At 44.0% G+C, this 13,336-nt stretch overlaps 1 protein-coding gene across 1 annotated transcript in view; it reads right to left on the bottom strand.

The window, feature by feature from the left end:
• Positions 1 to 13,336, bottom strand: part of LOC147701141 (sialic acid-binding Ig-like lectin 13) — a 148,591-nt gene that overhangs the window by 58,052 nt on the left and 77,203 nt on the right. The window contains exon 3 of the mRNA XM_086929307.1: positions 3,377 to 3,682. Within this exon, the coding sequence (XP_086785433.1) occupies positions 3,377 to 3,682 (306 nt within the window). The remainder of the gene's footprint in view (positions 1 to 3,376; positions 3,683 to 13,336) is intronic.

Below are 13,336 nucleotides of genomic sequence, written 5' to 3'. Positions count from 1 at the left end.
ATTACATGCTGGCAACTGTAAGTGAAAGTGTGCGTGTCACTGAAATGCCACGCTGGTAACTGTAGCAAGAATGAAAATTTCACGGAAGTATCAGCAGAATTGCGCTTCACGCTTGCATTGCAAGTTTGTTTTGTTCTCAATATGGCCTCCACGTAGTGCACTATGACTTAGAGCGTCATTGCATCAGAGTCTGTAACGGAGCAAACACGTGTGGTGGAGCAATTACGTGTGTGAAGAGAGTGCAATGTCGGAGCAAACGCCAGACGCCTGAGCACATTACCACATGAGGCGCATTGTGTAATCAGGTAGGAGGCAAACAAAATCTTTTTCTTTGAAAGATGCACTTTCTCTTGAAAATGGAGGTTGTACACAACACAGTGTTTTAACTGCAATAATCAAATGAAGTCCAGCTCATTCAACAATAAACACCGAACTGTGCCCCAAAACGTTAACTTTAAAGTCCAACACATTCAATATTAAACACAGAATTATGCCCCAAATCGTTACCTTTAAAGTATATTGCTCCACACATCTCCAAAAACGCTCAAGTAGGGAAAGTCTTAACTTGAAGTAAAATTCCAAAAGCTTTTTAATAAAACAAGTTCCAACTTATTGTGATCCTGACATCCTGCACAAAATGCAGTTCAGTTCAGTTTTAAGAACTCCACTTTCAAAAGTCACAAAAGTATCTCTTCACTTTCATGTTTCAGTTCAAGGCTAGAAAAACATCTATATTTGTTCTCAATCAAAATCAAGAAACATATGATAGAATGAAAAGATAATACCTTAGACAAATAGGTTGTAGGAGCTATTTTCCTTTTCAATTTCAATAGAAGTAGTGTTGGGATCCTTCTTGGAGCCATCCTCCGTCGCAAAACGTAAGAATCAAAGTACTGATTGTAGGAAATAAAGTAAGTTTATTCCAGGAAATGGGATCACATCCACAAACAACCTGTCACCAAGATCACATCAAGGCTCCAATTGAAGCCTCAGCCTAGTCAGATAATAACATTCTCTATCACCTGGCAACAGGTCTAGAATCTAAGGATGCCACACCTAGGTTAAAAAAGGTTCGACAAGGTGGACGAGCCTTCTCAAACAAACCTGCTCAATTGTGGAACAAGCTTCTGCCCAGCCTGAGAGGGCACACAGGCCTGTTGAAATTCAGGAAAGCCTTGACAAAATGGCTGTTCCCTAAGACATAGGTGCCTGCTGCGGTTCAATATTCTCAGTTCCTCAGTTAGATATCTCTCGCACCAGGATACCAGTCTGCCCACAGTGTGCTCCGCAAATGCCTTAAATAAATAATTAATAATTAAGTGGGGGGGGGGGTTGCAGGCTTTCTGATAACCACATTATTTTACAACCAGAACTGCAATTTCCGCTTGTGTGCTTAGCTAGGTTGGTACAGGCCAGATACTGGCTGGAACTCCTCCGTGAAAATGAATGTACTAAGTATGTTCGAAAGATAAACCTATTAACTATAGAGGTGTGAAAGCCAATACCTGCACACAAGGCTGGGGCTGGATCAATGCCATTATGTGAGGACATCCACATAGGATATCTTATTTATCATTCTTGATAATGAAGAGTCTTCAGAGAGTTGAGTTTTCTGCAGTGCTACAGTGGTCACAATGAAGGCCCTGATTGCATCATCACAGCCTTCCCTTGATTGGATTCTGCAGTTAGTCCCTTCCCACTCATACTTTGGACAGGAAAGTGTCCATGTTCTCTCTTTTTTTGTACTACTTCTGTTTTCCTTTGCTTTGTTTTTGTTTTACCATGCACCTTTCTCTCAGAAGGCCCGATTCACAGAACTAATCTGAGACAAAATACTAAACTTACTACATTTGGTATTCACAGAAGGCATTTAGTAGTAGTAAAGTTAGGATTTTGTCTTAAGTCTGTCTAAAATTTGTCTTAAGTCTGTCTTAGGTTTGTCTTAAGTCTGTCTTAAGTTTGTCTTAAGTCAAACTTAAGACACAATCCTAACTTTGCTACTACTAAATGCATTCTGTGAATACCAACAGTAGTGAGTTTAGGATTTTGTCTTAGATTAGTTCTGTGAATCGGGCCCAGAGTCTTCCTCTTAGATGCAGCACAATAAAGAGCAAATGAGCTAGAAGTGTTTTTTTTTTTAATTGATGCTTTTTCTGATAATGATTACTTTTTCTCTTATCGGTGCTTGCGGACACGTCCTCTTACCCCATTTTTACAGGCTGGATTCGGTGAATGCTTCACCTTTGTTGATGTTACAGTATTTTCATTTTCATGTTTACTGTTCCTCTTCCGTCGTTCGCAGATCATGCGTTTAGACCTATTACTATTTACTGTTTCTGCAGTAGAGTAAGGTATCTTCTGATAATTTCTTTTTAATCCGTAAATGTGTAATTTTTATGTTTCAAATTAGGGGTGTTGCAAACTGAAATTCCTCTGGGAAAGTTTCCAAAGTGGACAATCTTTGCAACTTCTTGAACCTTGTCGTGCAGCTACATAAGAGAATTGTCCTGAAAAAAGTGGGGTTCTTTTTTTTCTGCAAAACCTACTTTTTAGGGCGTTGGTGGTATGCAATTTCTTTACCAACTTTAGGAATGATGGGGTATATTATCAAGCCCATTTTTGCTGCTTTTACAGCCATTTTCGGCCAAAAAGCAGCTATAATTCCATTGTAGTATTAACAAGGACACACTAGCACATGTTTCCTTGTTTTAGTACCCGTTCCAGTTACGCCATGCCACGCATCGCTAATGTGATGCAAAGAGGAAGTTCCCAGGCAACACAAAAGGGAACAACTCGCAAACCACACATCGCGGTATTAACAAGCACATGCCCTGACACCCATAGCAGTATTGAAACCCGCGCTAACCCCGGTTATCGCTGTAATCTAACGTCTGATACATTTCAGACTTAGCTATATGTGTAAAGGGGGGTGGATTGTCAGGCTAAGACCACCATGGGCTATCAACTAGGAATTCCCCATTGCTGCAGGAATATCACTGGTTTTCCAGCGATATTCCCGCATTTTGCTGACTATTGCTGGATTGTTATCACGTGATGAGCGTTGTTGATAACGCGCTAACCGGGCGATAAAACCGGCGATAATTACAATCGTACTGAGCGTGCAAAGCGATATTTATCTAATTTTCTTGTAATATGCCTCGATGAGTTTTAAACGTGTTCGTCTGACACTGATATAAGCCTTGTTCACACACCTAGCCCAACCCTTGAATCACTATTTTGTTTTTTAGAATACTACTGCCTCGCGCTGATTTACGATGTGATATAATAGAAGGAAATCTGGAACCTCGCCACATATTTACAAAACTGGCAAGCCATGAAAGTGTTATTTTGTGAAATTAGTTAAAGGCGTACTTACATCCAACAGTTAGCGTGATGCTCTTTGTAGTTTGTTTATCCACAGCTGGAAAGTATGCAGTGCATGATAGGCTTTTGTTGTTATGCTGCCTCGAAGCAGTGAATGTTATAGTAGATTTATAGGTTCTGGTACCATTCAGATTATCAGTATTATAAAATGACTGATTGGATTTGAACTGTGGCTCTGGGCTCCAGGTAATCCTCGGTTCTGTGCCGCAGCATCTCCCGGGCGCCTTGCACTCCACAGTCACTGATTCACCCTCGATCACACGATCAGGAAGGGAGATTTCTGGTGTATCCTGAAGATCTAGTAGACAGAAATCAAAATGCACAATATCATTGTCTTTTTATTAAAGGCACTGTCTAGGTAGCAGCAGTTATTAACAAGCTCAACAATGCTAAAATGTCTGATTTAGTCAGTTTTTGTTGTCATGGTTGCACTGTAGGTATATATGTTGAGAACACAGATAAGACACAACCAGAAAGTAGTTTACATCCAGGTCATACAATCATACGCCAACACACACATAAAAGAGAGCACACAGTCCAACATACCAACCAGGGTGGATGGGTGAATACATGAACAGTGCAGGTGGAAGGATGGCTTTGTGAGTGCAGCGATGGATGACTGAGTGCAAATAATAGTCAGTGCAAAGATGAATATGTATATATGGACTGATGGAAAAGAGCACTGGAGGAAAAAGAGTGAAAGCACTTTTTAGCTACACCTAGTGTGTGTGTAAGAAATGTGGCTATTAGTTGCGATGGAGTCCTTCACAAGTAATACATTGGTATTTGTCTCTTTACTGAGAACCAATGACCATACTCCAGGACTTGACACTTTAACATAGTGCAGCAGAGCACCGGGGCAATACGCAAATCCCTCAGATGCATACTACTCAACACCCGCTCCACACACAAGCATGATATCGAACTCTGGGACCTACTCGACTCATCCTCCCCGGGCGTCGCCTTTCTGACCCCTCCTCGGCATCGACCATCGTCATCACCATGCTACAAAATCACCCGCAGGTACCGCACCAATTGCCATCGTCCACAGGAACACCCTCAGAATCTCGACCAGCACCGATGACACCCTCAGCGCTGCCGAACACCTGCACTTCCAGATCCACACGATTCCAACACCACCCTCAGAGTAACCCTCATCTACAGACCCCCTGGGCCCCTGCCACAGTTCCCGGACTCCAATGCCGACCTCGTCAGCACGCACACCCTCGCATCCACATACTACATTCTCCTCAGAGACCTGAACTTCCACCTCAAGAACACCAATGACAGCAACTCCACCACCCTGATTGACAACCTCGCCAACCTTGGACTCAAACAGCTCGTCTCGACTCCCACCCACCCGGCTGGACACACGCTCAACTCCATCTTCTCCGTCACCTTCAGCCACACCACCAAACTCCGCTGGACCGACCACTACTGCGTCCACTTCAACTTTGAGAAACCCACCACGCATCACCACCCACATCAGACCCCCAACCGCAGCTAGAACAAGGTCAACAAAGACCAGCTAATCGCCACCCTCATCCGAAATCCACCAACCAACACTGCCTACACCGACACTGCCACCCGAATCATCAGGCAATGGATCAACGACTGCACCAACACTCTCGCCCCGATCAAGAAACCCTCAAATAGACGCACTGACAGAAAAGCCACCTGGTTGACCGCCGACCTCCAGGCATCCAAACATACTTGCCGAAGACTCGAGAAGAAGTGGCACCACAAACAGACACCAGATAACAACACAGCCAACAAGAAGGCTGTAGTGAAGAAAATAAGGATGAAGTCCAAAGTAGGTTCTTGTTCAGTTTAGTTTAGTTAAGTTTAGTTTAGTTTATTTGCATAGTTAATTAAAACCGTTGCAATACAAATTTCATAAAAACTCTTAAAACATCTATTATAAATCACTTTAAAAATTGTCATTAAAGGAGAAACTCAGCAATACAGGATGCAGTTGAGAGCGCCAATCTCTCTGTAATATGTTCTCTTCCTGTTCAGCCATATGCTGTGTTTACCCTGTGTGCTCGACCTTGATCTCTCTCTTGCTGAGTAATGTCTCACTTTTGTTTAGCCGTTATGTTCCATGAGGTTCCGTTTTGTCCTATTGTCCGTCTGCTTTTCGGTCTGCATCTTTAGCGATTTTTACCAGTTTTGGCATTTTCTGTTCAGCCACTCTCAAGAACTTCACAAATCTGCAATTCAATTGTGTGTTTGATGGATTCAGGCCTGCGAGCACCGCTTGCCTTCTGCTGCCAATCCCTCTTCGCTTAAATTGGTCCTTGCGAAGCAGTTGGCGTGCCTGTTGCAGTTCTTTGCATGGACAAATTACATGAAGGATGTCACCCTTTCTGGCGTTGCATAACCTGCAGGTCTCGTCGCCGTCTTTCATCAGCCATGGTGGAAAGTGCCCTGTGCATGGCAATATCCCTAATCTGTACTTTAGAAAGTTCATTTTCATAGCTTTGTGGTACCCCTGACTAAAGTACATAATGATTTATCGGAATTGAGAGTCATCCATGAGTGTGATCTTTTTGCAAATAAAGCCTTGTCCTCCAATAAAGAGAGTAATTTGAAGTTTTTCCAAACTATTTTTTGAAGTTGCCATGCCCAAGTTGTATGTCCCAGACCTCTGAGAGTTTGGTGACTTCCAAGGCTAGCTGGAGGTATTTTCTTGCCTCTGAAATATCCCTGTTTTGTATGTCGCTCCATAGCAGAGAATTTAGTGTATTTGAAGTCGCAGTTCTTAGTTTGTGGCAACAGATGATGTACGCTCCGTGCCTGGCTAGGTATTGTTTTTGGAGGCCGAACTCCAGTCTTATTTGTGCTGGAGATGTATAAGTCGGGGGTTAGAACATTGTTCAATAGGCCTTGACCTGTATGTTGTCCAGGTCCTTGGAATCCCCTCCCTGCATTGCCTCACTGCTGTATGTAATCGATGGAAGCCGTTTTGCCTGGATTACCTTCAGGAACGGGGTAAGTGTCGGACCCATCAGTCGAGCTGCCAGGTTTTTCATTGTCAAGGCTAACACTAGGCCTCTCCTTCTGATTTCCTCCCTCTGTTGTAAAAAAGAGCCTTCTTTGTCAAATATGACTCCCAGGTATTTATACTCACAAGCTGGGTCAACTTTTATGCCATCAAGGAACCAGCTCTTCTGTTGTTTATTATTGGTGTGCAATGACATTGTACGTGTATTGCTGAGATTTATTTTTAAATGATTTCCCTTGGCATATTTCTGCATTCCAGTAAGGAGTCGTCGGAGGCCAATGTAAGTGTGGCTGAGTAACACTACATCGTCTGCGTACAATAGGTTGCTCAAAACTTTTCCTCCTATCCTCGGGGAATGGGAGTTACAGTCGTCGAGCGTTTTCGGAAGGTCCGCCATATAAAGATTGAACAAGGTTGGCGCGAGCACGCATCCTTGTTTTAGGCCTTTAATAGTTGATACTTTTGAGGACAAGTGGGTGCCGCTTCCTAATTTCACCTGAACCCAGGTGTCTGTATGGAGGAGCATCAGCATATTTAGGGTCAGCTGTGGTAAACCCCATTAAGCTAGTTTCCCCCAGAGTCTGCCTCTGTCGATGTTATCAAATACAGCGCTGAAGTCGATATAGCACAGATGTAAGGGAATCTTAGATGCTTTTGCTGCATCAATGATTAAGGACATAGAAAGAATATTTGTTGATGTCCCAGTCGTTTTTCTGAATATAGTTTGGTTCAGCGGTATTATCATGTTTGACTCGGCCCAAAGCGTAAGCTCCTCTAATATAGTACCGGCAAAATATTTCACCTCGTTATCAATGAGGGCTAGTAAACGATAGTTGTTTGGGTCAGCCTTTTCCCCCTTTTTATGAATCGGGACAATCGTCAAGCCCTTCCAGGATTCTGGGATTTTGTTTAGGAGTCTAATTTCCAAGAATAGGGGTTGCATGATTTCGGACCACTCTTTGTTCTTTGCTTTATAGAGTGTGGGTGGTATGCCGTTTGGGCCCGGGGGGCCTTCTTTCCTGCCTTTAGCTATCTGTCTTTTGATTCCATCTAGCTGCAGGTACCTCGATGTCTCTGAGTAGATGGTGTTTTTGCCGGGGAAGGCTTGGCCACGTGTCTCTAGCATACCCAGCTTCTGATTTCCCTTTTTGACGTTGCATGTCCCCGTTTGAGCACCTAGGTTCTCTATATCGTCATTGAAATGGCTGGATAGATATTTTATCCAGATCTTTTCTGTAATATAGGATCCTATTTCTTTGCGCTGTGGACGCATGAAGCCATGTACTATTTCCCAGAAGCGGGTGCTATTGTTACTGTTGGTGACGTATAGAAGTTTGGCCCATATTTCATTTTCAGCCTCTCTCATGATTTTCCATTTTTATTGTTTTAGCGCTGCTCTTTGATGTTTCAGCGCTGCTCGTAAGCTGTTGTTTTTAGGATCCATTCTTAGTTTGTGTAAGGTCGAGCTAGCTGAGCTTTTGAGGTTCCTCAGTTGTACTCTCTGTTCTTTGTTTAGGTTATGTTTTTTGCCCCTTGAGTGAATGTTATTTTTTGAGAGAGTGTTAACTGCAAGCTTTTTTAGCAGTGCTTCAGTATAGTGAGTCCAATACATGATGTGTCCAACGGCAGATGATGCTTGGGTATTGAAGAGTTGGAGTGCAGTTTCAGCTTGATGATTCGTATTGGCAAATGTGCATTTTATCCTCTTGTGGTTCATGGAATAGATCGACCCCATTGTTGTATCTGGCCTGATTGAAGTAGGCGTGATTGATGTTATATGACATTCCTGGGGACGATGGTCACTGTCACCCTTATCGCCCATTTTGTACCCCAAGATGTAAGGGAACAGCGCAAGGCTCGCGAAGGTATAATCCAATAGCGAGCTTGTTCTAATCAAGTAGAAGGAATTAACTGGAGGAGAGTCTGCCGGAAATCTCCCGTTTAATGCCCAGAGGTTTTAGTGTTCTAGGTCGATAAGTAAGCGACTGTTGTGACGTTTTTTCCTGTTATGGATGACACTTTGCAGTGGAATGTTATAAGTTCTATTTAAGGCTGGAATATCCTCCCCTTCAGCCAAACCAATTAGGTACTGATTTAAATCCCCAGTTAGAAGGAAGAGTGGGTTTTCCATTTGGATGGCAAACTCGCCAGTTGGTTAATAATTTTAGTTGAATCTTTCACCATGTTTTTTGGATGTATGTATGAATTAATTCTGCATACCTCCTCTTCTTTTCCATCAAGGGCAATTCTTATTTTGACTGCTAGTATTGTGTTTGAGGTTGAATCCATAATGGTTGCTGATGCTATCATTGTGGTGGCAACATAGGTAGCCAATCCACCTGAATGGTGGCCAAACCTGCTAATCCTTGAAGCTGGTGTGGTAAAACATGTGTAGCCCTTGATGTGCTGTGCGTCCTTGAGCCAGGTTTCTTGGAGCGTTATTATGTCGAAAAGGGAAATGTAAGCCAGGAAGTCTGGGTCGTCTATTTTTGTAAGAGCATAAGCATAGGATTTGTTGCCTTTCCCCCCTGCGATCTCTATTTTAGAAATAGCGTCAGTCCTCTTTCAAGCATAGTGTGATGGTGCGGGACAGTGTTTCCCTTGATGGGCCTTGTAGTGAGTCTACTGGTGCCATCGACCGTAAGTCTGGTCGATCCCATGAGGGATTTGGGCTCCGTTTTGGTACGCTAGTAGGGTGAGCCTGATGTATCTTTGGTGGTGAAATCGGCCTGCTCAGAAATGGCAAGGGGTAAGCTGGTTTTGTGAAAGGGGCGACCCTAATGCCCCAAGTGTGAAGTAATTCCTGTTCTGCCAAGATTAAATCTGTTATGATGCTTGAGGTCCAGGTTGTCTTGGTTGCCTCCGGGCTTTGAAGGTTGGCTGCAGATAGACATTCTACAGAGACTAAGTCCTTTGAACCTATACCCTCTAGCTTTGGGATGAATTTTATTAGTCTGAGGATGTTTCCGCGATTTAAAAGATCCTGTTGTCCCATTGATGTATATTCGGGGTGGAAAACCAAGATTTCTTTTGGTTGGCGACTGTTTTCTAATTTTTGTTGTTTCATTGATATTGGTTGTAGAGTAACCATTGGCTCTTTGTATGGTTTATCTTCCTTGGAATCCAGGTGCGTTCTCGCACCAGCTGTTAAGGGGGTATTTATGAATGCTGTTGTTGTTGTGTGCTTAAACAGAGTTCGTTTTGGTTCTATCCCCTTATCGTATGGTCGTTTCACCGGTGGGTTCGCCGTTTGACTTGACTTGGGATGCGTGCTCATAACATCTGTTTCTCTTGGCGGTGCGTCCTGGTTTAGCCCTGTTGTTGTTAATCCAGTGATTTCCCTTCTATCCCATACATGGGGGTGTAAGTTTGGGAATTTTTGGTTAGCTTCAGATGAGCTTGTTATCTCTGTGTTAGACGTCTGACCCCCTGCTTGGCACGAAGTGGAGTCTTCGTTGATTTTGACTCTTGGGTGTCTGGGTTTTCCTCTGTCTGCCTTTGAAGGCAAGCATTTCTTCAATATTGTTGATTTTTGGCCTTCGTTTTGGACCTTTGAATCATTGAGACTTGACCTTCTTATAATTGAGTTTTGTTGTTGTTCTGGAGTATTTGATAACAGGTTTGCCTGGTGTATCGGCTCTGCATTGCTGGTGTTTGTTGTGCGTTTTTCCTGAGAGCCTGAAAAAATGGAAAATAATTTTATTGTATTTGTTTGTGCTTTTTGATTCCGCCCTTTCCTTTTTTGTTGGCGGCGTTGTTTGGCGTTACGTTTTTGCGGATTCCCGGTTCCAGTTTGCACTGTCTCGTCGTTTTGAGCCTCAATGTCGAGTTTAGAGCCATTACCACGGTTTTTCCTACTGGTTATCCGCTCTTCACTTTCCCTGCGGCTCCGATCTTTTATTACCTTTTCTACTGTTGAAGTTCTTATGTCACTTAAAAGACCAGTTAGCATTGAGGGCAGCGTAGCTAGTTTGTCAACTACCTGGTTGCAATTGAAGCTACGGTAGGTGTTTGTTTGTGCTCTCGTTATCAAGCTATTTAAGTTCCCCAGCTTTTCATTAATGTTGGCTGTAAAAACTGCTAAAGTGTTGAGAAGTGTGAGTTGCAGCTCCATTTTTTCTGATTGATATTGTAGGGCATTGACGGCTAGTTAAATTGTATTTAGAAGAGAGGTCCAGGTCCCAGCGTTTTGTTCTTCCCTGATTTCCCTCTCGTTTTTACTTTTGTTTATTTTAAGGTTGTAAGCTGCCTGGTCAGTGGCCCTAAAAGACTCCTGTAAGGAGTTTTGTTGGGGGAGCTCCTTATGATCTGAATTGTAAGTGGCAATCATATCTTTCCATTCGAGTGTGTTCAAATAGGACACCAATGCCCTAGAGTCTTCTTTCTCATTTGGATCCTGAAAATCTGCCCCAGGTTCTCCCAATTTGATGGACGCTGTGCCTTGAGTGTATCCGTGCGTATCTATGATTCTTGGTGGACTTTTCATAGTTGAATCAGTACGCTTGATCGGCGTGCTGTGGCTTCCGGTCACCATGTTTGTGGGGAGGCTGAGATTTGTTTCCCTGTTTCTATCTTCTGCTGTCGTTGGTTCGGACGAGGACGCCTGCTTGTCGTCATTCATTTCAGATGTCCAGTTGCTGCGTTTGTCATCTAGTTGTGGTATTGAGGAAGCTCCTTCATTCTCCTTATGTCCTGCCATCATGGTCCTCAGACTAATGTCCAGGGAGGCATTTTCCACTCTATCTGTAAATTGTGGTGGAGATGCTGGCTGCTCATCGGCTAGTTCGCAGGGATTATCTCATTCCTTCTGAGACCTCTGAAGGTTTCTCTTTTTTCTATGGATCGTAGGCTCGTCTTGATGGAGAGGAGCCTTTAAATTATCTTGAGATGAAAGACTTGTGCTGGGTGTGGGCTTTTGTGAAGGTGTTGTTGCTGAAATCAATGGGGTTTGTAGGCCAACTAAAGATTTGTTACTGGAGAAGATGGCCGAGCCGCATCCTTTAAGAAGCTGAATTTTGTATATATTTTTGGTTGAATGCTGTGTGTTTTGCTTGTAGTTTGATGTTTTGCTACTACCATGTCATGATCCTCGGCCAGCTCATGCTCGAGTGTGATTAGGTTTGGCTCAGTGATGTCTTTTCCGCCAGAGTTTCAATCCTTCCCTTTAGTTCCTCTTCTTTTTGGTGCAGGGAGCGCCCTGGTCCTTCCCGACCTCATAAGATTCAATTCCATTACGGACTCCTGGTGGCTGCCTATGCGTCGAGGTGCGAAGATTGTCAAGCTCTGTTTGGCAGCCCTGCCGTCCTTTGCTTTGTTTGGGTCAGGCGTTTCGGTTGCCTGGGAGGACAGGAGCATAAATGGCTCTAGTTTGCTATCTGCTATGATTGCAACAGTATGAGTCTGCTTGCCTTGTCTGTGATGTTTTTAGGAGGCAGTGGGCCGTGTTTTTTGGCCGCTTGACCTTGGTCTTCGACTATCTGCTTACATCGGAGACCTCTCCTTGTTGGTGGCTTGTGGCAGGAGTGGACCGGGAAGCCCGAGCTGCAGCAGGCAATATTAACAGTTGGCAATCACTGCTAGAAGAACGCTCCTTGATCAGATGTACTCAGTTTATGCGTGTGACCCCCCTCAGGTGCTCTAGCGGGTGATGCTTATGTTTATGTTTTTTAGGTCCTATGAGGGGCTTTAGCCCCTTTTTTAAAACCCCTTAATACGCCTGAAAGTTGTGTGTGGAAACAAGAAGCACGGCTGCACGACCCTCTGAGGGCGGCGCTCTATTTGCGTCCTGTGGGGTACTGTATGGTCTTTTTTGGGGCTCCCTTGGGGTTCCTTAGAGCCTTTGGAGATCCCTGGGTGCCCCTTCTTTGACGCTTATGCTTTTGGTACTCACAAAGGGATGCTGGTCTTCCATTGGTCTTCCATCCAGCTATCTGCAGGGGTCCTGCCACTCCGGTCCTCTTCCTGCCAGCCGCTTGGGGCCACACAGTCCAATCGACCTGACCCCCGCTCAGGCGCCCGCTGAAGGACTGCAGCTCTCTCCCCGGTTTGAGGTCCGCCTCACCCCCCTCGCCTGTCAGCCAAATCGGCCCGTGCGATCTGCCTAGTGCACCGGAGCAGGAGAGGGCCTACGGGCTTGGCCGGGGGTGGGAGGGGCTAGGTGGGCGGGTAGCCAGGAGCCAAGATCTGCGAGCTGAATCAGCGAGAAGCGGTGCGCGGCGTGCAGCTCAGCTTGGCTCAGCTCCGAGCTCTGAGGACAGCGCGAAAACCAGAGTAGGTTCTTGTAGAATAGGTATTTTTTTAATATGATGGTACAAGGTGGTAGTAGATGGTAATAAGATATTAGGAAGGATTAAAACCCCACCAGGAGCTGTCTCCTTACAGCTCAGCCCCAAGCTCCCAACTGAATTCACAGAGCTGGGAACCCAACATTCTAATGTGTCATCATGAATATTACATTCCACATGGTGACATCAGAGGAAGAGCAAAACAGGATGAGTAGCAATCACTCCACATCTTCCCCTTTTATACCTTTTATAAAAGCAACTAAAATGTACAATGTACACATAGCATCAGGAAAGGGATACCAGATTACAAAGGTAAAGAACACAAGAACGGAGAATTGCAAGGCAATAAGGAAACTGAGTAAAAAAGAAGGAAAAGCAAGAAATGTAAATGGAGAATAGAAGATACACCTAGATAATGGAAGAATAGGAGATAAGCGAAGAAGAAAGAACATAATGAAGAAGATAAGAGAGGAACATATAGGAAATAGAAGGAGATACAACATATCTTCTCCGTGAAAAATTACAGAAAAGAAAGGAAATCACACAGTAAGGAGGAAAATAGATAGCAAAAATAAGGATAGGGCGCAAAGTTGATAGATACATCCAAAACACAACTTTTGGCCAGAAAGGAGTGGAGATGAAAACCAACAAACCTCAAAAA

This window comes from Lissotriton vulgaris, chromosome 7 (genome assembly GCF_964263255.1).
Source record: "Lissotriton vulgaris chromosome 7, aLisVul1.2, whole genome shotgun sequence".
Classification (NCBI taxonomy): Eukaryota; Metazoa; Chordata; class Amphibia; order Caudata; family Salamandridae; genus Lissotriton; species Lissotriton vulgaris.
The sequence above is the reverse complement of the archived record's forward strand: the minus strand, read 5'-3'. Positions and strand labels throughout refer to the sequence as shown.